The sequence below is a fragment of the Mucor mucedo genome (genome assembly GCF_025094135.1).
Source record: "Mucor mucedo strain NRRL 3635 chromosome Unknown EV154scaffold_36, whole genome shotgun sequence".
Classification (NCBI taxonomy): Eukaryota; Fungi; Mucoromycota; class Mucoromycetes; order Mucorales; family Mucoraceae; genus Mucor; species Mucor mucedo.
Genome location: NW_026252320.1, coordinates 179091 through 203603, shown reverse-complemented (window position 1 = coordinate 203603; position 24513 = coordinate 179091). Strand labels below are relative to the sequence as shown.

The window sequence follows — 24513 nt, the reverse complement described above, 5'->3', positions numbered from 1 at the left end:
GTTTGTTACCAAACGATATAATACTATTAGATTAGATAAACCCGTATGCTACTTGCAATTTCACTGTTATATCATAAAATGATGAAATTAATCAATGTCACGCGTATGTACTGTGCGCGTGATAGACATGGCTTTTCTGTTGCATCAAACATCCCCTTTCTAAGCTCTCCAATTGGCACCATCCATACGATATAGGGTTCACTCAAGATTTAGCTATTTTCTTTCCATTGATCGTAAATTACCCGCACCAGCCTTGTTATTTCTTAATTTAAAAGGGTAATACTGTATAGTCGTACAATCAACACACGTAGTTTGTTGATGAAACACAGTTTTATTATGATATATCTTTTTTAAAAGGTTTAACCAACTACTGTGAACATTTAACTAGATATCTGGCTATGTGTAAATATTCCTAACCATCGTTCTTCTAAGACTATATGGAAATTCTGGCTAATATTGACATTTTTTTTTTTTTTTTTTTTTTTTTTTTTTACAGAAATCATTCTGTAAATGTAAATAACCAACAGAGACATCAACATATACATCATACACGTGACTTTTAATACTGAGTGTATCTAGCATTAAGATGACAGGCCACGATCAAGTTCAAGCTACACAAGAATTTTCAAAAGGGACAATGATATGTGTGTTTGAGAGTATTTATTTTAATTAAGTGATGAGAGAAACGATTAAAAAATGACGAGAAAAGTTTTATGTTTTTGAATTTTTTTTTTATAGTAGACTTGTGCTGTACATACAAGGGGAGCTAGTGTGTGATTGTGGGTGGTTGGAATGTATAAAAATGAGTTATTGTGGGGAGGAGAGAGAAAAAAGAAAAAAAAAAAAATTACAAAGCGTATAGATGAATAATAAACAGTTTTTTAAAAAAAAAAAAATGATGTACTTCTTTTTTTTTTTATGATCTTTTTTGATATGTATTTATGATTTTTTTTTTCTATTAATCCTTGTTCTTCTTCTCCTTCTTCTCCTTCTTCTCCTTCTTATCCTTTTTCTCCTTCTTATCCTTCTTTTCCTTCTTCTCCTTCTTGGCCTTCTTGACTTCGACCTCTTCTTCCTTGACCTCAGGCTCGACTTCTTCAATCTTACGCTTGGGAGCAGGAGCAGCCTCTGTCATGACAACATCAGCAGTTTCGCTATATTGCTGAGACTTGTTGAACTTGAACTTGGATTGGTTTTGGATAGAAGCATCCTTGTTTGCCTTGGCAGCAACACGACCTTCAAGCATATGAATACGAGACTCAATCTTTAAACGACCATCAACACCAACCTCGTTAGACTCAGAGTCACCAAGGGCATCCATTCTAAGAGATAAAGCAGCCTTGGCAGCGAGCATACGAGCAACCTTAGCCTTGTTCTTGGGACCAGCTTGACCAACTAAAGAAGCGTGGTAGATTAAACCATACTTGGGAGTGTTATGCTTGGTCTTAAGAGCACGGAAAAGAGCCTTTTCAGCACCGAGAATTTGGATGGTAGAAGCAGGTTGCTTGGAGAGGTTCATGAGAGAACCGGCGTGAGAGATCAAACGAGCACCCACTAATTCACCAACAAGAGAGGTCAAGTTGGGAGCAATGGCATTCATACGGTTCTTCAAGTATTCATACAATTGTGTTCTGTATTCGGTAATGTTGATCACTTGATCACAGAGAGCAAAAATGTTGTCAATATCTTCATCGGAAATCTCAGTACCCATGGAGATCTCAGCTGCCTCCTTGACTTCAGTCTCGAGTTCCTCAGGAAGAATATCGGAGAAATCAGTGGTGGCACAGTTGGTACGGAATCCCATGGCTTTAACTACCTTGGCATAAGCAAGATTATCAACAATAATCTTGGTCATTTCGGGGAAATGCCAACCATACCATTCCTTAACACGCATAGCATAAGTGTTAAGTTCCTTATCAAGATCATCCAAAAGAGCAATGGCTTGGACAATCATGGTATCAACCTTATCGGGAGAGAACTTGAGCTTATAACGGGAGAGAGAGTGAGAAAGACCGAGAGACATGGCAGATAAATCGGATTGAGAAAGACCGCTGACAAGAGACTCGAATTGTTGACGAATACCTCTGTAAAGATCTTGCACGGTAGAGTCAGATAAGACGTTAATACCCAACTTCTTGTTGATGGAAGAACCTATATATATATGTAATTTTACGTTAGCTATTACTCTTTTTACTCTCGCTTTCTCTCTATTTGTCATCCTCTTCCTTTCAACGTACCAAGCTTAGGGTCACTGATAACCAACTTCTCCTTCTTCATTTCCTTTTCGGAAATCTCTGTTTCCAAGAACTTTTTCAAGTTCTTGGGCATCTTTCCCTCAACAATACCAGTGACGGCAGACAAAGCGTCAGTGGTGTTCTCGAACTTCTTGAAAGCCTTCAACTTAATACTAGAATAAAAGACGTGTGTGCGTTAGTCGATCGATCTAATGTCAACATGACAGCTTGTACACAAAAAAATAAAAAAAAAACTTTTTTTTTTTTTTTGATCTTGTCAAATTTTTTTGATTAAGTACGTACGCTTGATTGGCTTTTTCAGAGGTTTCGAAATCCTTGTAAATCTCCTCAGGCTTCTCCATCTTGCCATCGTCAACAAGCTTGAATAAAGCGTAACCAGCAGCAGTCTCGTAGAGCACAAGCATTTTTTTAAATTATTTTTTTTTAAAAAAAAAGGTGAAGTTTGGTTTAAAAAGAAAAAAAAAATAATTATTGAACGAAAGTTTTTAGAAACCCTCTTTCCGCCACTCCTCCCTCCCCCGACTGGGCCCCACTGGCGCCTCTATCAAAAAGCCGTCACGTTTTTTTTTTCTTTCCCTGTCCACTCTAGCATTCCCCACACGGAATAAGCCTTTCAAACGATTCATAGTCACAAACATTTTTTTTGACAGCTTGGACTATCTAAGCCCCCCTCTCTCTCTCTTCTTCTTTTTAAATTCCGCTCTCTACGAACACCCGAACTTGTCAAAAAAAAAAAGTTATTTTTTTTCCTCCTTTCAATCTTGATAAAAACATACAAAATGGTGCTTGCTGCAAAGAGAAAGTACAAGAAGTCTGCCAACCATGACGAGCCCAATAGCAAGGTAACATACTAACGGGCCCCAAAAAAAAATTACAAAGACATAAATACTGACATGGGATACCATTAGCAAGCTAAGAAGGATCGCCAATCGAAGACAAAGGATGTAGATATGAGCGACGATGGAGACGATCTCATGGCAGGAAACACAGGTTTCTCTGAGGAGGAAGGAACTGCAGCATGGGAATCTGGTTCTGATGACGACAGCGAACCTGAGCACAAGACAGAAAGTACTGCCATTAAAACCACCAAAGCAACCGAGGATGATATTATTTCAGGCGAGCTGGAAGGTTTAAAGGAAACCGCTGAACTCTTCAAATCCAACATTTTCAAATTAGAGGTAAAAAAATAAAAATAAAATAGAAAGGGGAGTGGTCGGTGCGGTTGATAGTCGAGTATAAAACTTACATCTTTTTTTGTTCAGATCGATGAATTATTATCAGAAGTCACCATGAATTATGAAAAGCACAAAACGTTGGAAAAGGCGCTTCACAATTTAAAGGCCATTTTCGATACTATTCCCAAGGGAAAACAGATGAAGGTACAGCTTCAATGAATGTGTGGATAAGAGGGATAAACTTAAACCTTTTTTTTTTATATATATATATAAAATCTAGTTGACCGAATTTGCTAAAAACATGAAGTCGAAAAACAAGATCGTCACACCATTTCCCGATCCTCAACCTGCAGAAGACGCTTTACACTCATTCACATTCGAAAAACCCACCTCTGTGCATATCGTGGGTGGCTATGGATTAAAGACAGTGGCAAAGACAAAGACACCCTTTAATGTAGATATCGCTGTTGAAATGCCCAACTCCATCTTTCAAGAAAAGGATTACGCTAATTATCGTTATCATCATAAACGTGCTTGTTATTTGGCCGTCTTGGCTCACGCCATTCAATCTTCCGACAAAAAGTTCAATATCGAATACAGCACCTTGAACGGGGATCTTCGTCGACCCATCTTGTTAGTCAAGCCCGCTGGAGGTAAAATACATTGAGTGTTTTTATTTATTTAGAAAAATAGCGTATTAACACGATAGATTAAATAGACAAGTCAGATGTGGATTTCTCAAAGACCAAGTGTGTGATTCGTATTCTACCCAGTGTCAGTGCCGATGTATTCCCTATCCATCGTCTTGCACCCGGTAAGAGTTGTGTGAAACCCGCCAAAGCCACCCCACATTACAACGCCTCTCTCTTGATGGACACCTCCTATACCGGTAACTTGGCGTTCCTTTATCAACATAGTAAGAACAGCCCTGATTTCAAAAATGCCATTCTTTTGGCCAGAACATGGATCTATCAACGTGGATTAGCCACCACCAACACTGGCTTCACACCTTTCCTCTTTGCCATGGTCATGGCCTATTTGATGCAAGGAAACAAGGATGGAACCGGTAAGAAATTATCGGCCAGTCATAGTTCGTATCAATTATTGAGAGGTACATTGGATTTCCTCTCCACTCATGATTTCAAGACAACACCCATCTTTTTGGGCGAGCATCAAAAATCCGAATTCTCCAAGGACGAGTTCTTGAACCATTATGAAGTAGCCATCGTCGACCCTTCAGGTACATTGAATTTAGCGGCCAATATGACCGTCTCGGGTTTAGACCAATTACAGCATGAAGCCAAATTGGCTATGACCTACTTTAACGATACCACCGATCAGTTCGAATCTCTATTCCTCAAGAACGTCAATGATGTCAAGTCCAAATTCGATAATGTCGTGCGTATTCCTTTCCCCAAGACAGAGATCGCTTCTTATTCAGAAGCCATCAAAGCGGATTATTACAGTTATTTACCTTATTTTGTTCAACACATGAGTGCGGTTTTGAAGCGTGGTTTGAGTAACCGTGTCGATTTGGTAGCCATCCAATACACCAATCCTACTACCCATTGGGCCGTAACCGAAGCTGTACAAGATTTTGAAAAGGAGGTTGTCATTACCGTGGGTCTCTTATTGAACTCGGATAATGCCCCTCGTTTAGTTGATATGGGACCTCAATCACAAGATGAAGCCGCTGTTGCTGAATTCCGCGAATTCTGGGGTAACAAGTCTGAATTACGTCGTTTCAAGGACGGTTCCATTGTAGAGAGTGTTGTCTGGCAAACCCAAGGTTACGAGAACCGTAGTTTGATTGTCCAAAAGATCGTGCTCTACTTACTTTCATTGCATTTGGAGCTCGAGTCAAGCGAATTTGTCTACTGGGCCGGTCAATTGTACAGTTATTTGAATTTCGCCAAAAGCGTGCCTGAAAATTTGTTTAGCCCCGAATTAAAGGCCAATGGATTTCACCCCGTGATGACTGCCTTTGGTCAATTTTCCAAGCAATTGCGTACCATTGATGATGCTTTACCCTTATTGATCAATAACGTCTATCCTGCCTCTTCCAGTTTATGTTATACCGCTGTCACATTGCCCCATCCCGTCGATTTCAACAACATGATCGCCTACCCTACCACCACCCGTTACTTTGAGGCCATCGATGTCGTTATCCATATCGAACGCTCTGCCAAGTTCCCCGATGATCTCGCTGTTCTTCAAAAAGTGAAGCACGCCTTCTATTTGAAGATGTCTCAAGAGCTCAAATCGCGTTTCCATGTCGATTCCGTCGTCGTGGACGATGTGAACGAAAAGAACCCGCTTGCCATTCGTGGCTACTTGGATGTCTACTACTATGGTTACGTCTTCCGTTGTCACATCTGTCTTGAGCAAGAATCTACACTTCTATCCAAGATTGTGGAATCCTCTAGCAGCACGAAATTAAACAAGGAGATGGCCAAGGAGGCGCTTTCCAAGTTTATGTACGGGTTGCGATACAAGCAAACGCATACGTTCTACGTGCAAGCCATGTGTGCTCGATTCACTGCCTATTCTTCTACCGTACGTTTGATCAAACGTTGGTTCGGTGCTCATTTACTCTCACATCAAGTATCCGAAGAGATGATCGAACTGTTGGTGGCTCATGTCTTTTTGGCTCCTCAACCTTGGGTGGCTCCCGTCAATACATTAACCGCCTCTACGCGTGTCTTGACTTTGTTGGCTACCTGGGATTGGCAAAACACCCCCTTGATGGTGGATATCGAAGGAGAAATGACCACCAAGGATCGTGAAGAGATCATGACAGAGTTCTTACAACATCGTCGTACCAACCCTCAAATGACAGTGGGTGCCATGACAATTGCCACAGCCAAGGATCACAGCGGTCATCGCTGGACGGGTAAGAAGCCCAATCGTGCGATTGCAGCACGTATCGGTGCTCTTGCGCGTGCGTCCGTGCAAGTGATCCAAACAGCGGAAGCAAGTCAAGATATCAAGCGCGTGTTTGTGACACCCATGAACGATTACAGTGTGATTTTACAATTGGATACAGAGAGATGTACGCGTTATTACCAGAATATGCACCCAGAAGCGAAATATTTGAAGAGTGCGGATTATGGTCGCGTGGCCGAGTTAGGGGATAAAGCGTATGCGCAGTTGGACCCAATGACGGATTTCATTCGTGATGTGGAGAAAGTGTATGGCCATACATTGATGGTGTTTCATAACCAATACGGTGGGGATAAATTAGCTCTGGTCTGGAACCCTTCTACCGCAACGCCCATGCCTTGGAAGGTGGCTGCAGGATATAACAGTGCGCCTGTGGATATCAACAAGAACGGCTTTTTGAAACCCGCCAAGGGAAAGAAGGAAATCTCCAATTTGATCTCACCGAACTTTGCTGCCATTGTGGCTGAAATTGAAAGATTAGGTAAAAACGGTATTTTCAAGCAAGAAGAATAATAAAAAAAAAAAAAATTCAACACACCATTAGAAACAACAACAACAACAACAAAAAAAAAATTTTAAAAAAAAAAGAGAAATCTTTTTCTTTCTCTTTTTTTTTTTTTATTACAGTGTATATTAATTAACAATAAAAAAAAAATCTTTTCTCCATCATCCACTTTCTTTTTAACGGCTTCGCTTTCCATAAATTTCCGTCCAAAATGGATTAGGTCTTTCTACACCGTCTGCTCCACTTGTAGGATAAATAAGCGTTAAATTCCATCGTGATACGTTTTTTTTTTTTTTTTTTTTTTTTTTTACTAAATAAAAAGGAAGGCCCCTTACATGATTTTGTCCGCTTTTCTCAATTGATAAAATGGAATAGCTTGAATCAATTGTCGCATTTTTAATTTATGCTTTTCCGTCGGAGAAGGTTTCTAATTAAAAATGCGGGTGAGAAATCAGACTTTTATAAAACAGATGGATCATTTTACCTCGTCAGACATCTGTGTCGTATCTTTCATTGGTACAGAAGAGGGTGTCCTAGGCAATGGATGCACAGGTGCTGGAGGTGCTACGGGCACACGAAATCTTTCTTTTTGTCGTGGTGGCGGTGGTGAAGGGGACCGTACCTTACTTTCCCGCTGGATTTTATGCGAAGGCATCGAAGGTAGTGCTATTTCCTCATTAATCTACATATGTACAAACTAAGTCTTTCTTCTTCTTCTCTTATTGAAATACCCATTGTTGATTTTTTTTTTTTTTTTTTTTTTTTACCTGAGATTGCATCGAATGAATTCGGTTTTTCAATTGATGAATACGTTCCTCTTCCTCCTCCGTCGTCCATCGCTGTACCGTTCTCCTCAATCCCGTCAACGGCTTTGAATCAAACGGATCCTCATCCACCACCGCTTTTCTAATACTTTTCGTAGGGCTGACAGTAACATCAGTAGCAGTAGCAGCGACTGAAGTAGCAGCAGGAGTAGAAATGCTGTTGCTGTTGCTACCGGTGGTATCTTTTCGTAAGGGACTGTACGATATCGGAGTAAATCTAGGTGAGAGCGCTTCTTCAAGCTCACATGCTAGCCTTTTCACGGATTTACTGGATCCAGTGACAATATCGGGTCTTTCGGGAGAACCTCTAATAGAGGAGGGCGTGGAAGAAGCAATGGATCTTCGAACGGAAGGCGATCGAATGGGTCGTATTGCAAGTGGTGTTCGGGAAAAGTTGATAGGTGTCCGTTCGGCAATGGGGGAAGATTGTGCTACAGGGTTTCTTATGGGCGATGAGATGACTTTCGCTGCTGCTGGCTGTGGTGGTGGTGGAGGTGGAGGTAGTGGTGGTGTCAGATCATAGGCTGTGAGATGGGGAGATGTATGGACAGACTGTGATGATCCAACTCTGGTTACTGGTTGACGGTGTACGGGAGTGGATGGAGGAGAATACGAGGAAAAAGGGGATAACAAATCCATTTTCGAGATTTTATTGGCAGAGGTGCGTAAAGGTGATTCTGGGGCAGGTCTTTTCCGGTACTGGTGTTGGTGGTGGGAGTTTTCGACTGAAAACTTGTTATCTGGTATAATTCTTCCCTGAATGTTTTTACGTGCCTTCATGTGAGATAGGTCAGAAGGGGTTAATCGGGTAGTAGTCCCTACTGTGTTGGATGACTTGCCATCTTTTGTGGAAACGAATTTTTCCCAGAAACGACCAAACTCTTGGTTGGCAGTTTGTTTCGCACCCGTAATGGCAGCTGCTAACTCGGTGAAAAACGAAGTGTCTTGCATGTCGGGCTCTTCGGTATTCGTGCCACTGTTGCTCATGGTAGACATTAATTTGCTTTTTTTTTTTTTTTTTTTTTCCTGCTAATGAAAAAAAAAGGAGAAGCCTAATGAGCGACCAAAAAAAAAAAAAAAAAAAAAAAAAAAGAGCTGGAGAGTGAGAGAGATTTTAAATGAAGAGTCACACAACTTTGATGTTTATAAAAAAAAAATCGCACTACAACAGGGATTTCAATAAGTGACATGACGTGTTTTTAAAATGATTGGATTCAAGATTTCATCTTGTCTTGTTCAAAGTCCTTTTCTCTGGTACTTGATTAGTTACCGATAATGTAGAGAATTTCTATGACACTGTGAAGATTAGCCGGGATTTTTGATTTTTTTTTGAAGTCTATGCCATGGATACAGTATTTGTTGCCACGCAACGTTTCATCCCTCCACACCCCCCTTTTTTTTGTGATTGTTAGCCATGTAGTAAAGTTTACTACAACAAATATAATTCATGTGAAATATTGCATTAAAAGTCAGCGCCAGTCAGACCGTGTAGATACTTAGTTTAGAGTATGTTTTATAGTGTTTGTGGTATGCTACATTTATGAGGATCAGCTTCTGGTACAATATAAAATGTCTAAAGAACAGTAGAGCGACTATATTAAAAAAGAAAGTACAACATACATTTCCAAAAAAGAACTAGGGAACCAGACTTTTTTTTTTTTTTTTTCGTTCATGTGTTGAAGGATCTTTTTATTTGCATAATCTATGGCAATAGGTCCAGATTAGTTTTTAAAGATGTATATATATGTACATATATTAATCTTTTTATATTTAAATTTTCATGAAATTCGATCTCGTGTGGTTGTATTAAACTACCTCCTCTTTCACTGTAAGCTTTATTTTATAGAGAGAGAAATAAAAAATAAAATAGAAAACCGGATTTATCCATCAATAAAGCATATTTCCATTTTTTTTTTTTTCTTAAAAAAAAATAGGCATTAGAGGGATTTTTGTCAATTGTTTAGATTCTAAATAATTGAAGTCCTCGACTCATAGATGAGACTTTTCTCCTTGATAAAAGATTCTTTGTCCTTAGATTTTTTTTTTTATCAAACAGACTGAGCATTTGTACAACACAAATTAGTTTTTCAAAATGATGAAACCTGTAAAAAAAAAAAAACAATTATCCAAGTTTATTTGAATTCAACAACGTGGTATTTTAGTTATCTTTAACAAGGTTTATCTGCCTGAACAAATATTTACAAGTTGTCCTTCATCCATCGGTAAAAAAAAAAAAAAAAAAAAAAAAAAAAAAATCTTAAGGATGCATCTTACTTCTACGTCAAAAGCACGAACATCGTATTCAGTAATGTTTGCATGATTTAATTATAACTACAAATGATTTCTAGTATTATGATTACTTTTAGTTTCCAACGACATTACTTTGTAGCGTACATAAGCAAATAGAAAGGGGCGTTTTTTTGTAAAAGGTGCATCCGTTGAAACCAACAAATAAAGCGAAAAATTACACAAAGAATTATATTGAATAGAATTTCACATTTATCTCTACAAAAAAAAAAGTTCTATTTTATTTATTCTGCTAAGCCCTTTGATACAGTACTCGTCCCTTCCCCAGCGGAAGTGACCTTATAAAGAATACATTTTTTTTTCTCTCTTGTTTGGGTGATGGGTGAGAGCTCTATCCTAGTTTTTTTATAAGATCAAATAACTTTGTAAAAAAAAACAGGAAATTATACACATCCTAAAATACAGACGGATTTAAATCATTTTTTTGTTTAGACCCGCGAAAAGAGTTGAAAAAATAAAAATTTAGCTCTCGTGATAAATATCCAGTTGAAAAGGAAACACTGCGCCATCACTTCATGGGGGGTGGGCAGAGTTTTGATATATATATATATATATATATATAAATATCTAAGCAAGTGTTGATTAATTGATTAAATTGAATATAAATGACATGATATCTCTTGGTAGAAAAAAGGTTACTTTATTTCATAGTTCTATCTAGAATGTAGCTAAATAAACTAAGCTGTATTTAAACCTTGCAAAAGAAGAAGGATTCGGGAAGGAATGGGGGTGAGTTAGACTCACTGCGTCACACACATAACAGAAAGAAACACCTCCCAAAACTATATATCCACACGTTGTATATTGCATTCGAAACAATTGATTGTTTTATTCAAGTGTTTGATTGTCCTTAGATAAAGGTCGCTTATTGAAAAAAGCCCAGTAATGAGATCGTGACTTTGAATTACAACTATAAATATTGGGTAATTTTTAATTCTTCTTCACCCCCTTTTATTTTCCCTTTACATTTTTTTTTTTAAATACATATAAACATCCATCATAAATTATGCCTAAACCAAGAGCACCTATCTCCACACGATTGCGTAACAGAGATAAAAACGGAGTTCGAATACCGACGCCACAGGTTTCGCCAGGTAGAGAAAAATAAATAAAGGTTTAAAAAAAAAAAATTAAGGACTAAGTGGGAGATTTTTTTTTTTTTTTTTTGCATGTAGAAAAAGAACGTGAAAAAAAGCAGCCAGTGACGAGTAAGTTTATATTTTAATTTTTTTTATTCCATATGTAATTTTTTCTAAACCAAGTTCTTCTAACCATACAGAACCCGTCAAAGCGATAAAGAAGGAAGAATTTTCGCCAAAAAAGCATCCAGAAATCTATATGGATGAATTACAAACACCTTTATCCTTTGTACGTGGTAGTGAAGAAGAACGTCATCGATTTCTAATGGAAGAGGATGCGGTGATGAGTCACTCGTTTGGCAGTGATTACAAGTCGATCCAGACCTCCACTTTTTATCTGGCTCGCGTTACACCGCCTGTACCATCGAAACGCACCCGCCATTTGAAAATACAGACACCTAAATATGTCAGTGATACATTGACTTTAACACCTTCACCCACAGCTACACGCTACACCACCACCTGCTCACCTTCTCCCTCTATCTCATCCTCTTCGTTATCACCCACACCCACACCCACACCTACACCTACACCCAGCATTAAAAAATCAAAACCCAGCATCAAAAGAAAGAGGAAAACGGTGGATGACTCTGAGGGGGAGACAACCGTGCCTTTACCTCTCTCCAGCAAATTACCCGTCTATATTAAAATGGACGCTAAAGAAAAGGAGCGCGAGTACTGGAGACGTCAACGTCGTGTCTTTGTCAATAGCAGATTCTTGACGAATGAGGAAGGTGTGGTGGTGGCGAAGACGGTCTATAGCAACCTCAGCATCCAACCTGATAACCGCATGGTTACTTCCTTTCAAGGAAATATCGGCAATTTCAGAACCAAACTGAGAAGGACCTTTTCAAGCCAAGCGCATAGATATAATATGACAAGGGAATATATGATGCAAACAGATAAAGAGGAAATGATGAATATGCTTCAATCCAAGGTTAGATTATAAAAAATATGCTTTCATAGAGATTAAAATTGCAACCCGGACTAATAAAAAAAAAATGCGCTCTACATAAAATAGATGGGACAGCAGGAACTCGAAGCTATTTGGGATCATTGGATTACAGACCCTTTTGTGGACACAAAAACCTTATACGCGGATAAAGAGGCAGTGGAGTTACTGAAGGATATCACAGCACAACTAATGATTGTTAGCATGAAGGAGCAATATGCCATCTTATCACCCAAGCAAGCACGTACAGAAATGCGAAAAATTGACATGATCTCACGTACATTGATATTACCCGATTCATCTATTTATCGATAAATCGCTCACTGTCTCTCACTTTTCTTTTCACCAAAATTATATCATGTTCTTTAGTAAATAGTTTTTTTTTTTTTTTTTTTTTTTCAAATCACTAAAACCCATATCATTTTCTTCAGAAAATACTTTTTTTTTTTTCTTTCTTTCTGTTATTTGTTCATGTAAGGATGGGGTGGCGGTTGCACGTTACACTTTTGCAAGAACCGGATTAAATGATGCTCGATCCTTCTTAACACCAAAGCAGCCTTATTATCTCCTTTCTCTGTTACCACGGTATCTGTCCAAATCGTTAAATTTCCATTGCGATTACCAAAGATGACGTCGGTGAACACTCGATCACCGACAAAGGCCATTTGTTGCGGGAGGACAGGATACATGTGTTTGGCTAAAAATTCACCTCCCGCCGGTTTCTTTTCTGCGTGTCTTAGCACGGACACTCCCAGGGAGTTTTCCAACTTTTGAGCTTCCATATGATCCTTGTCGTCAAGCGTACCAGCAGAGTTGGATACGATAATCACATTTTCTGTACCAAACGTCTTTTTGCACTCTTGCCACGTATCCTGTTATATATATATATATATTTTATAAATTGGGAGGGGGGGATGATTTCTTGCGTGTAGCGTAGCGCTGCTTTTTACCTTGAAAGGGGGATAAATGGTGGAAGCGTAAGGTGCAGTCAGACAATTATCTTTGTCAAACCCGATAGCCTTGATACCGCCTACTTGTTTTAACTGAGCATAATTGATACCACGAATATCTAGTGCATTTCGTCAGTGAGGAAAAAATATTCTACTTTATTTTATTTTTTATTTTTTTTACCATGCACAATAATGTGAGGCATAGCTAAACTGGGATTCCATAATATACGAAACGCATTGACGATGCCTGAAATATTTAAGCTTTGCACCATGAGAAGAGAAAAAAGAGAGAGAGATAAAAAATAAAAATAAAAATAAAAGGGCTGTGGGTGACTTGGTTTTTTATATCGTCTTTGAAAGGGTCTGTTAACTGAAACCACGCTGTGATATCGCTTGAAAACCAGACACGCATATAAATGTATCTCAACACGATTTGCTTTTGTTAGACATAAAAGTTCACAAGGCTTCTTTTCTTTTTTTTAAAAAAACAGGCTTCAAGATACCATTGGAAAGCGTGATACCATCGTAGAAAAGTCTGATCTTGTACAGGGATTGTTTTAAAAAAAAAATGGGGGACATTGTCTTTTCATAAAGAGTGTCTAAACTATGAAGCAACCTCGCGTGCTTTATTAAGACATCCTAGTGATGGTTTTACCACTCTCGTTGTAGGTAGGTAACCCGGGGAAACGAATTAAATAATTCAACTACCGAGAAACAATTTTACGCTTGTCCCTTTTTTTTTTTTTCACTTTATTGTTCATCCTTCTTTTTAATAATGAGTCTTCCAACATGGGCTTCTGTAGTCATAGGTCTGGGAGCAGCGACATTACTTGCCCTGGTGGGTGATTACGTATACAGTAGTTTTACACGTGTGCCTTTCAAACCTGCTGGAAAACATTGTTTTATTACAGGTGGAAGTACAGGTCTTGGAAAGTCTTTGGCCATCGAACTTGCTAAAGCGGGAGCCGATATTTGTATTGTTGCTAGACGAGTGGCTGAATTGGAAGCTGCAGTGACAGAAATTAAGGTACCCAAAAAAAAAAAGTCTAAGTCTGCGCACTGTTACTGACTATATATATACATATAAAGACCCATGCTGTTAATGAGAGTCAAAAAGTGATTTATGTCAGTGCCAACGTGACAGATCAAAAAGATGTAGTGCGTGCCTTTGATGAAGCCAATGTCAAGATGGGACGTAACCCCGATTTTGTGTGTGCTTGTGCTGGAGCCTCTTATCCTAAATTTTTCCTCGACCATACCATGGATGACTTTGAAAAACTAACCACACTTAATTATCTTGGACAAGTCTATGTTGCACACGTAAGTAACCTCGATAGATGCCTGATAAAAAAAAAAAAGAGAGAGAGAAGAGAGCAACTAATGAAGGGATCCATTAGCAAGGTGCACAACGCATGCGAGATTCGAATATCAAGGGAGGTAAAATTGTGTTTGTTTCATCCATGTTGGGTATGCTGAGTTTTGCAGGATGGTCAACGTATGCACCTACGAAATATGCTGTGAAAGGATTAGCAGATACACTGCGTAATGAGTTGAAACGATATGACATTGGTGTCCATATTTTTTTCCCCGGTGGCATTGAGAGTCCTGGTTTTGATACGGAAAATTTGACTAAACCAGAGATCACCAAAGTGATTGAAGGTGCTAATACACCTCAGACAGGTACAGAATGTGCCCAATCATTGATGCATGGATTACGTAAAGGCTATTATATGATTGTGACAGATGTCATTGCCGAAGTGCTTCGTGCGGTCACTCGAGGTGTGAGTCCTACAAACAATTTAGTTTTGGATTATATCCTGGCTGTCATCGGACAGGTAAAAGAAAAGAAAGAAAGCCTTTTTTATTTTATGTATGTATTTAACCTTTTCTTTTTTTTCTTATTATTATTATTTAGCCTATAGGATCTGCTTATGCCTTATATATGGATTATGAGGTGAAAAATGCAAAATATGATTAAACCTCTCTAGTCGCTTTTTTCCTTCTTATCCAAGTCGGCGAATCCAAGGTTACTCATATCCTCGGGATCCATCAAACCACTAATAAATAATTAAATAAACAAAAAACAAAAAAAAAAGGGGGGAGGGGGCTCGGTATATGTGTGTGTGGGTGTATATATATACTTTACTTGTCCATACGACATTGAAGATAAGCTTTTGAAAACTCTCTACAAAGACCATTGTTGTTCTTGTTGGCTTTTAAACACTTTACATATTCCTTCATCGAGATCTTGCACTCACCTAAAATAATTTTCCCTTTCCCGTGTTAGTTTTGACATGTTAAAAAGACAAATTCAAAAAGTCTCAAGTACCATCATGATCTAAAGGGAAACTTCCTAATAAAGGAGCTTTTCCGGGTGAAGACTCAACATTGGGTGGTCTACCGTAACTCATTGCAAATAAAAAAAAAAGAAAGAAAAAAAAAAGAGGGCAAGGGTTAGTAAATTTTTGTCGAGCCCGCATTGTTTGGCCCCCACCCACAGGTGGGAACGGGACTTTAATTCAATTCATTCATATTATTTTGAATCCTTTCATCTTCAATTACGCCTAACACTTATTTTTAATTACCTACAGCTAGAACCCACATCTTTAAAAAAGAGGGGGATAAAAAATACTGCCACATGCTGCTGCAATGTCAAAAGTAACGGCAATGAAAGGAAGAGGGGGGCCCACAGAAAAAATGAAAGGCGGTGAGTTGTAAAAAAAAAAAAAACTTTTAAATTCGTATGCTTGAACGGCGACTTTTGACTATCAAAGGAAACTGCTAGTGTTACATAGATGCGAAATGGATCGAAAATTGTTTATAAGGTATGATGTCAATACCCATGTGGATTCTGTCGGTTACACATAAAAGACATGATTTGACAATGGTCATCATGTGTGTGAGTGTGTATATATGAGCGACTTCAGTGAAAAAGGGATAAGCAATCATAATGAGTGTGGGTTTATTGTGTTTGCAGTTGCACGTGCAGGCATGAAATTGTCTTGTTACCATCAACAATAAAAAAAAATAATCAAGAGGTTATATAAACTAAACAATGAAATTTAAGTATAGACAAATGTTTTTCTTAATTTACTATGCAAGATGTTTGAATCAAAAAAAAAAAGGGCACGTGTAACAAAGAAGGGAATATAAAAATGATAGTAAGAAAATCAATAATGCGGGCTGTGTCATTATTCCCTTCTTTATCACATATATATGAATTATTTGCGCTCCCTAGTTTCAGAAAACAGAAAACGATACATTGACAATGACTTTAATCTCGACTTGACTTGTAAGTTACATTCCTTTTAATGACTGAATCTTGAACCTTAATGACCTTTTTTTTTTTTTTTTTTTATTATTATTATCATTCAGACATTACTGACAATATTATTGCAATGTCATATCCTGCAAAAGGTTTAGAGGGTATCTATAGAAACCCGTACGACCAAGTTAAAAAGTACAGTTTCATCAAAGTGGGGGGAGGGCGATCAAACTAAAATATTCACTTTCCCTTTTAGGTTTTTTGATATCAGGCACCATGGCCACTACAAGGTTTATAATTTGTGAGTTGTAAAAAAACAAATTGTATGCGTGTAACAAGCTGATTTTAATTCTAGACGAAGTGAAAAGAAATATGATTCGGCAAGATTTGAAAAGGTTTCCAACTATCCTTTTCTAGATCATCAAGCGCCTCCTTTTACTACATTGGTCAATGTGTGTGAGGATGCAGCCTCATTTTTAGATAGAAATGACAAAAATGTGGTGGCCATTCATTGCAAAGCCGGTAAAGGTAGAACCGGGACGGTGATTGCAGCTCTTTTACTACGATTGAATATAGCAAATGATGCAGAAACAGCCTTAAAGATATATGATGATCAAAGAACAACGGATTCAAATGGTGTTACTGTTCCCAGTCAAAGGCGATATGTAGATTATTATAATTTTATGCTGAGAAATAGGAGTCTTTACGAAGAGAATAAGGGTATGTCCATCACCATGAAACGAATTAAGATGCATAATATTCCTGAGAGCATGAAACATTCAAGAGATTTTAGACTCGAGATCTTGAACTGTGCTGATACATGCATTTATAGCGAAGATTCCGTAGACGTAAGTCCCACTCAAAAAAAAAAACATTTTTTTTACAAATTCATCATTAATGAATGCAATTCTAACCAGTTTTGCAGATGGAAATGAATCGTACTTCCTATGATATCATTTGTAACACGGTGGCTATTTTCCCCTTCAACTTTGATTTCAAAATTAGGTTTTTAAATGTAAGTGAATGTAGCCTACCAAAAAGTATCCTTAAAGAAACCTCTAATTGTTTGCCTAATGTACACCCTAAAATAAATCAGCGATCAAAATGTTTTTTTTGATCGATATTGGCGATATCGCTCAAAAAATCGAAAATATCGATATCTCCGATATTTTTGATTTTTTGATCGCTGATCGCAAAGCCAAATTTTTAAATCTCTATAAAAACAACTTATACATAAATAAATAGATGTAGCAATACCATGTTAATAGATAAACGTAATTTTTTAAAGAAAAAAAATGTTTATGGGGATGATAGCCAGGGTAAGAAAAAGACAACTTCAGATTACGTAAGTAAAATGAGAAAACGGGACATGTGACTGTGGGTTTTAATGATTTTGTATTTTATTCTCAGCGGAAAACAATGTTTCCAACACTTCCGGCAGTACTACTCATATCGACTTTAAAAGCGTCACCAGTCTTTATAACATATTTGTTATTGGAGCCGTCAACCGCATTCACCAATCCGACAGCAGACAAAAGATCCTCGGCATCAAAGACCACAAATTTTTTTTGCTCAGCCTCATCGTAAGGTTTCACGCGCGGGATAGCCTTTGAGTATGGTGAGACGTCATGATTCTTCATAAGTTCACCAAAAACGAAGTTCGAGCCCGGAGCACCTTCTTGATATGTAAAGTCAAAAAAGAACAAGACTTTACAAACGTACCAGTTTTCGACAGGCCGGAACATCCTAATTACAATAAGTCAGTACACAATAATTTTGATTTGCAAACATCAACTTACCGATTTTTATGAATTGCAGTAAACATAACAAACTCACCACCACGCGAACTTGCTGCGTTCTTCGATTTGCACAAATCAGATATGTATATTTGATTGTTTGTCCAGAGTTTTTGAGAAATGTTGACAAATTGGTGCTGATGGAACGAAGTTATAACAGCCGAAGTATTACCAGTCAGACGAATCAAAAATTGAGAGAGTGCTTTAAGCCAGTCTCTTGCCAGGTAGCCGCCAATGGTATGATTGTGCTTTTCTTTTGCTTGCTTTACAACCTGGCCCAGCTTTACAGTATTTACCCGCCAGTGAAAGGGTGACCACAGCTGAGGCAACAATGGATCGTTGGACGGGTGGGGCAAGAAGTTGTTGACTTTATCCTTCTTCAAATCATAGGCGGAACTATCGATTATACCATCGGATTGCAAAAAAGAGAACATTTCACGAGTTTCCATGACATTACCGGCGTTGACACCAGGATTCAAAGATGAACGGATTCGCTTCTTGTATATGCCAATAGACCTTTCCAATGATCTTGCAGAATAACACCTTAACGGTCTACCAGAGAAATGAAAAATTAGTACAAAAGGGAAGTCTAATAACTATGATGACAATCGATAACTAACCCCATTCGTTTTATCATGTATGGTATATGGTTCAGTTGGTGCATGTTCGATCTGAATACGGTTCTGGAGATAGAGCTGCTATCAAGACAGGTATCGAGGTAATCAAACCAAGTCTTAAAGCATCTATCATAAGCAAATATAATGTTCAAGTAAATATCACTACATAAATTACAACTCAACAATGAATATTTACCTTTCAATTTCCTTCACTTCAGATTCGGATATCGACCATTGCAAACTCAATTGAATACCACGAGACAGGGCAATAAATCCTGTGGTTGCTTCTCTGGCGTGAAAGAGTGGGGCAACAATCGTAGGAATCACATGCACCAACCAGGCGATCCAGTCCACCGAACGATAAATAGATCTAACATTATCCAGATTGACACCAGCAAACGAACCACTGAAATCCGCAGGAATTGCACGAAGGGAGTCATCCATGGCGGTTTTGATGCGAGTAAAATCAGCAGTCTCGAGAGCAAACGGGTACGTGTCTTCGTTACCATCAAACTTGAACCGAGTGTTGAGCTTTGGTGAAAGCATGTCGAAGCAAAGCTTGCTGACATTCGAAAACATATGTAGCTCGTCACACATGAAAAAGTCGATGGAGAGGAAGGTACTCAACTGACCAAAGGGAGAAGCACTTTTAATACCATAGTTGTGGTTGGGACAAGAAGGCTAATAAAGGTAAATCAATTAAAATATGTAAAAAAGGCTACACAAGTTAATACTTACTGCGTCTTTCTCAAGTAATAAAGAAGCTTTGGTTCTGATAGCCGAGTCTCTGCCAAAGAAGTACATACCACCTTTTCCTCCGTCAACTGGGTGACCGCCTTTAACTAAATTTAGAAGGGTCATTTTGTTAGTGTCCACGGTCATAGCTTAGTAACTGACGACTTACCAATACAAAATCTACATCCCCACCAGTTGGTATGACCACTAAACATCAACAACCGCTGGTTGATCTCTATACCATCTGCAATGACACCCAAATTGAAAATTCTAGCCGACGTGACATGAACACCATTCTTGCGAACAACAACAGGTTCACGACTCAAACGATCAAGGCTTTCAATAATTGGACGCAGATACGAGTCAAAGTCTTTCTTAGTGTCACCAAAAAGAATTGCAACTTGAAAAGTATATTCATCGGTGTATCTGCAAATGGTGTTATTACGACGTAAAAAGATTGGATGTATTGTATATAGAGCCAAAATTTACCTGATAGACGGATCAATGCTAGCAATTATAACGTGTACCATCACCATACTTTTTCTTGATACCTTCGAAGTGAACCCATCAACACATAGAACGATGGCTAAATCGTGCTGACCAGTGAAGAGACCTTTAGATTTCATTTCTTTATACGCGGCTCCAGAAAAAAAATCGGTATATGGATCATCGTCTGTCATGGAATCGATTACGTTTCGGTATTTTTCGACTTCATCACGAAACTCGTCACAAGCTAGCATACGACTTAAATGTTCACCAATATCAATCATTTTTACCACAGATTCTTTATGTCTAACAGCGTTACAGTGAGGACAAGCGGTTTTATCGGCATCATCGACAGGATCAAAGAGATAACACCCCTTTCGGGAACAGATTTCATGGCTTTGACTGAAAGAAAGTGGAAGTTTCTTCTTGATCAACGAACGACACTCCTTCAATGCGAGTACTTTTTTCTTTTTATCAAGGCCTAAAAGGTAAACTAAATTAGTAAATAATGATACTTTGTAAATACAAATCATTAACATACTGTTGTTTTGGTTCAAAGTGTTCTCAAAAAATTTCTTCATAACGCGCACAGCTTCTATGGTCATGTTTCTACTAAATGTAAGATAGTTGAACATAATACTACTCAGCTCGCTGGTGCTAAATACGTTAATGGGGACAATGATATCCTTGATGTTGTCCTGTATTGTTACATTATGATCAAGTGACAATGGTTCTAAAAGTGAAAATAATACATCCGGTAAGTTGTCATGATGTCAACAACTCGAGCATCCTTAGTTACCTTCGAAGTTCTCTTCGTCCGTGGATTCATACAAATCCTCGTCTACTTCACCGTCTACAACAAAACCATCATCAGAGGATTCATCTTCAGCATCTACGTCTTGTATGGACATTTGTCCAATTAAGGGAAGAGCGATTTGGTTATCGAGGTCAGCCATATCAACATCATCGTAAAAATCCATTTCTTCGTCATAGTCAAAAGGTGTACGGTTGGTTATTATAGCAGTTGGGAAGCCAGTAGATACTGAAGAGGATACAGCAAAAACAGAAGTGTCAGTTGGGCCAGGTATAATGGAGGCAGCAGTAACGGCCAAGGGTTCATATGTGCCTCTTAAAAGACGTTGGTTAGCGCCGTTTCGAGAAGCTCTAAGGTTCTTGGGTTTTTGAATTTTGGGGTAAACCATTTTGAAAAGTTTTTAAGAATTTTGTTTTTGGTAAGTCGGGAACCGATTTTTGCGCGTAGTTTTATACATGTTGCTACATCTTATTTACAGCTTATTAATAGTCACTGACCGTTCTTAGAACCAATTGGAATTACTCGTGAATTTATCTTATAATTATTAATAGAGAGGATATGGTAATTCTGTGTAGACTATGGATACCTTTCAAAACCACTAGAAATCGTTGTTTGGGACTTCAAGCTTGATCTATTGTTAGATTTTCGTGTAACGAGGTTATTAAGCGAAATTTTTTTTAATTCTGTACCGTGATTGGTGCAAATAAGTTGAACCACTTACATCAAGGTAAATGACAATGAAAAAAAAATGTATCTTTAAAACATCTATATAAGATCCAATACTTACACCTATTTTCTCATTTACATCGATTTTTCACTCTATTTATCACAATGAACGGTACCCAAAACTCAAATTCTCGAGACGAAGTCATTGAAAAACTCGTTAATGTCATTTACGATATGCAAAGAAAGCTTGATGCAATGCCTGCCACAATGAAAGAATATATCTACCTGCCAGTTGGTCAACACTGTGAATGCTGCAGCAAGGTTAAGAAAGTGGTCAAATCCAATGGTACTTCTGCAATTACTTCTCGATCTGGATATATCACTGGTACGTTTTTATTTTATTTTACTTTGTAAGACGAATTAAGTTAATAATTGCCCTATCTTTTCAGCAAGAAATTCCGCTGCTCAACAAATGTACGAATTCGTGGTCAAGGCTGTCGCCTATTACAAGGAGCAAGTTATACCCAATGGTATTCACACCTCTTGCAATTCTCTCGGTGTAAGATCCATCACCGTATGTACTTATACAAAGAAAACCGTTATAGACAAGGTTGCTGCGTACTGGAGATCTTTGGTAGGTACCTATACTGAGGATCAAGCTAAAGAAAGGGCGACAGCAGCTTACAACAATGTCTTCACCATTTGCCAACATTTCTTGAAAGCATTGTACCAAGAACGATTTGGAAAGAATGGTGTCATTTGGAGGGGGATTCCTGCAAACGAGCAGAATGAAGTATTGTATATGTTCGAAAGAATTGTATACTTTTGGAACAAGCGCTCTGGCTTGAACGTTGGTACACCCGTTGAGGCATATCCTGGAGACCTTATCTCTGTCATTGACGCCGAGAATCCTATGCTACCCATGCACCTCGCAGATAAAAACTGGATATCCAAAAATATGATCCAGATAATGTTGAGGAACTCAGCAAGAGTAAGTAAAGTTTAGATATCAAATTAAGAATTTTTAACATTAACATAAACCTCAACTCTAGCCAGATGACATTGCTCATGATACCTCGGGTTCATTTTTGACTGGCCTGGAAAACCTTGGTGTCAATTCGGGTACTGAAGAGAGGTACGAAGACTTGGATATGGGCCTGTTTGAAAATTTATTTTCGATCCCTGATAACAGACCTCTTGTACCATCGTCTTCTTCCGCTTCGGTACAAAATCCTGTTTTGACCTCTCTTCCTCCCTCTGAGATGCCTCCTCTCTCTGACTCGCCTCCTCCCACCTCTGACTCTCCTCCCACCTCTGACTCTCCTCCTCCCACCTCTGACTCTCCTCCTCCCACCTCTGCACCTGCCCTCTCCACCCCAAGTACTACCCGTCCAAAAGGTAAAAGAAAGGCTGATGAAATAGCATCTGGGACCAATAGTCGACCCTCAAGGGCTTTCCAAAAATAGAATTGAGCCTGAATTTTTTTTTTTCTTATTTAAACTCTGATTTTTTTATTATTTTTTTCTTTTTCTTTCTATTTCTTTCAAATAAAAACTAAACTTAAGGTTTGTATATGTGTATAGTTTGTGAATATATGATTTATCATAACCATTTGTTTACAAATGAAGATATAGTTATGTGACTAAACATTAAACGTGCTGACACTCTCCAAACGGATTAAACCAAGACTCTTTGCTTTAAAAGTAAATTTACTTACTCTTTTTATATGTATTAACACATTTGTATAGCTGAAGCCATCTCTACTTTCACCGCTTGTGAAAAGGTAAATATCTCGACTTTGGTTTATGTGTTCATTATTAGTTAACCCAAATTCCTAAAGCTAGCTACTATCGCTGTTTATTTGAGGCTCGTACATCCCACGGTTTTGTAAAGGTACACATTGCTAAACTTGATAATTTATTCTCTTATTAACGTAAACCATCTTTATGCAGGTAAGTGAATACTGCTGCTCTTCCGAGGTCTTCGTATGGTCATTATCGTAGTTCCTCTCATTATGTCTGTCTCTGGTCATATTTTACTGGTCATTTTCTATATTTGAAGAGGTCTATCATGATCAGATTCGACGTTATTTAGTTTTTTTTTATAAATAAAATTTTTTTTTTTCCAATATATACAAACGTATCAATTTTAAGCCTGTATCCTGATTTAGCAGGGGTGTAAAAGTAATATTATATCGATTATCGATTACCCCATTTTTTTTACCCCATCCAACGATATTTTTTTGTTTTTTTGATTTATGGATCGATATCGTCAATCGCGATATTTTGGAAAGTTTGATCGATATTGCCAATAACGATATTTTAGAAAGTTTGATCGATATCGCCAATCGCGATATTTTGGAAAATTTGATCGATATTGCCAATCGCGATATTTTGGAAAAATTTATCGATATCGCCAATCGCGATATTTTTAAAAAAAAGATCGTTATTTCCGCTCTAATTTGTTTGCGATATTTTTCAATTTTTGATCGCTGATTTATTTTAGGGTGGTAGGATAAAAACAAGGAATTGTTTAGTATGTGGCTAAATCCTGTATTTGTCCATATTAAGAACCATGATAACGTTCATTTTAAAAAGAGTGACCTTGATATTGCTTGCAAAGACGACTCATGTACTGAAACGAGGGAAGATTTTACAGTCGATATAGAATTTTATGAAGAACAATACGCCCAATAAATAAATTTCTTGTTTATTTATTTTTTACTTATAAAATCTTGTTATCTCTTTCGTCACGTTCTTTGACACCCATGGGACGAACTGCACTTCCATCAGACACTCTAGGTTTCTCTCCCAAGACAACTATTGTATTTTCAGGTTAAATTCGTGTTTGTTTAATAAAAATAAAGGTAAGAATCCTGACAGATACCTCGCTTATAAAGAATCCAAGAAGTGACTACAACAAATGGAGCAGAAACAATAATAGTGGCTAATCTAATGGGCCATTAATTTCGGTAAGAGACTCGAGTTCGTGCATTGACTACCTTCTTCCAGCTGGAGATAATTTGATCATTGAGTCAACTGCAAAAAAAAAAAAAGATAAAAAAAAAAAAAAAGGTGCCAACTA

General features: G+C 37.9%; 9 protein-coding genes across 9 annotated transcripts; 4 read left to right on the top strand and 5 right to left on the bottom strand.

Annotated features, from left to right (window-relative positions):
• Positions 1 to 646: 646 nt before the first annotated feature.
• On the bottom strand, positions 647 to 2704 carry EV154DRAFT_550964 (uncharacterized protein). The gene is made up of 3 exons (XM_051604953.1): positions 2538 to 2704; positions 2238 to 2407; positions 647 to 2151 (listed from the first exon to the last, which is right to left on the bottom strand). Exons 1-3 carry the CDS (start codon positions 2657 to 2659, stop codon positions 959 to 961), a joined length of 1485 nt encoding a protein of 494 aa, XP_051458597.1. The 5' UTR covers positions 2660 to 2704; the 3' UTR covers positions 647 to 958.
• Positions 2705 to 3014: 310 nt separating this feature from the next.
• Positions 3015 to 7198, top strand: EV154DRAFT_200111 (Nrap protein). Its single transcript, XM_051594331.1, has 5 exons — positions 3015 to 3097; positions 3168 to 3433; positions 3518 to 3634; positions 3711 to 4083; positions 4149 to 7198. The coding sequence occupies exons 2-5, from the start codon at positions 3206 to 3208 to the stop codon at positions 6884 to 6886; spliced, it is 3456 nt and encodes a 1151-aa protein (XP_051458596.1). The 5' UTR covers positions 3015 to 3097; positions 3168 to 3205; the 3' UTR covers positions 6887 to 7198.
• Positions 6855 to 8764, bottom strand: EV154DRAFT_505889 (uncharacterized protein). The gene is made up of 4 exons (XM_051601226.1): positions 7646 to 8764; positions 7363 to 7560; positions 7214 to 7305; positions 6855 to 7121 (listed from the first exon to the last, which is right to left on the bottom strand). The coding sequence occupies exons 1-4, from the start codon at positions 8696 to 8698 to the stop codon at positions 7055 to 7057; spliced, it is 1410 nt and encodes a 469-aa protein (XP_051458595.1). The 5' UTR covers positions 8699 to 8764; the 3' UTR covers positions 6855 to 7054.
• Positions 8765 to 10964: 2200 nt separating this feature from the next.
• On the top strand, positions 10965 to 12537 carry EV154DRAFT_505885 (uncharacterized protein). The gene is made up of 4 exons (XM_051601225.1): positions 10965 to 11103; positions 11185 to 11217; positions 11289 to 12085; positions 12170 to 12537. Exons 1-4 carry the CDS (start codon positions 11016 to 11018, stop codon positions 12413 to 12415), a joined length of 1164 nt encoding a protein of 387 aa, XP_051458594.1. The 5' UTR covers positions 10965 to 11015; the 3' UTR covers positions 12416 to 12537.
• On the bottom strand, positions 12412 to 13359 carry EV154DRAFT_463078 (mitochondrial PGP phosphatase-domain-containing protein). The gene is made up of 3 exons (XM_051597613.1): positions 13232 to 13359; positions 13051 to 13169; positions 12412 to 12972 (listed from the first exon to the last, which is right to left on the bottom strand). Exons 1-3 carry the CDS (start codon positions 13320 to 13322, stop codon positions 12562 to 12564), a joined length of 621 nt encoding a protein of 206 aa, XP_051458593.1. The 5' UTR covers positions 13323 to 13359; the 3' UTR covers positions 12412 to 12561.
• A 356-nt stretch (positions 13360 to 13715) lies between these two features.
• On the top strand, positions 13716 to 15491 carry EV154DRAFT_463075 (uncharacterized protein). The gene is made up of 5 exons (XM_051597612.1): positions 13716 to 14077; positions 14140 to 14370; positions 14448 to 14885; positions 14966 to 15308; positions 15380 to 15491. Exons 1-4 carry the CDS (start codon positions 13826 to 13828, stop codon positions 15026 to 15028), a joined length of 984 nt encoding a protein of 327 aa, XP_051458591.1. The 5' UTR covers positions 13716 to 13825; the 3' UTR covers positions 15029 to 15308; positions 15380 to 15491.
• EV154DRAFT_505881 (uncharacterized protein) lies at positions 14867 to 15491 on the bottom strand. The gene is made up of 3 exons (XM_051601224.1): positions 15380 to 15491; positions 15197 to 15308; positions 14867 to 15107 (listed from the first exon to the last, which is right to left on the bottom strand). Exons 1-3 carry the CDS (start codon positions 15459 to 15461, stop codon positions 15035 to 15037), a joined length of 267 nt encoding a protein of 88 aa, XP_051458592.1. The 5' UTR covers positions 15462 to 15491; the 3' UTR covers positions 14867 to 15034.
• A 584-nt stretch (positions 15492 to 16075) lies between these two features.
• On the top strand, positions 16076 to 17262 carry EV154DRAFT_200008 (protein-tyrosine phosphatase-like protein). The gene is made up of 6 exons (XM_051594330.1): positions 16076 to 16342; positions 16426 to 16510; positions 16572 to 16616; positions 16671 to 17035; positions 17109 to 17163; positions 17233 to 17262. Exons 1-5 carry the CDS (start codon positions 16267 to 16269, stop codon positions 17120 to 17122), a joined length of 585 nt encoding a protein of 194 aa, XP_051458590.1. The 5' UTR covers positions 16076 to 16266; the 3' UTR covers positions 17123 to 17163; positions 17233 to 17262.
• Positions 17263 to 23870: 6608 nt separating this feature from the next.
• EV154DRAFT_505847 (uncharacterized protein) lies at positions 23871 to 24501 on the bottom strand. The gene is made up of 3 exons (XM_051601223.1): positions 24431 to 24501; positions 24316 to 24380; positions 23871 to 24248 (listed from the first exon to the last, which is right to left on the bottom strand). The coding sequence occupies exons 1-3, from the start codon at positions 24457 to 24459 to the stop codon at positions 24154 to 24156; spliced, it is 189 nt and encodes a 62-aa protein (XP_051458589.1). The 5' UTR covers positions 24460 to 24501; the 3' UTR covers positions 23871 to 24153.
• Between the last annotated feature and the right edge of the window lie 12 nt (positions 24502 to 24513).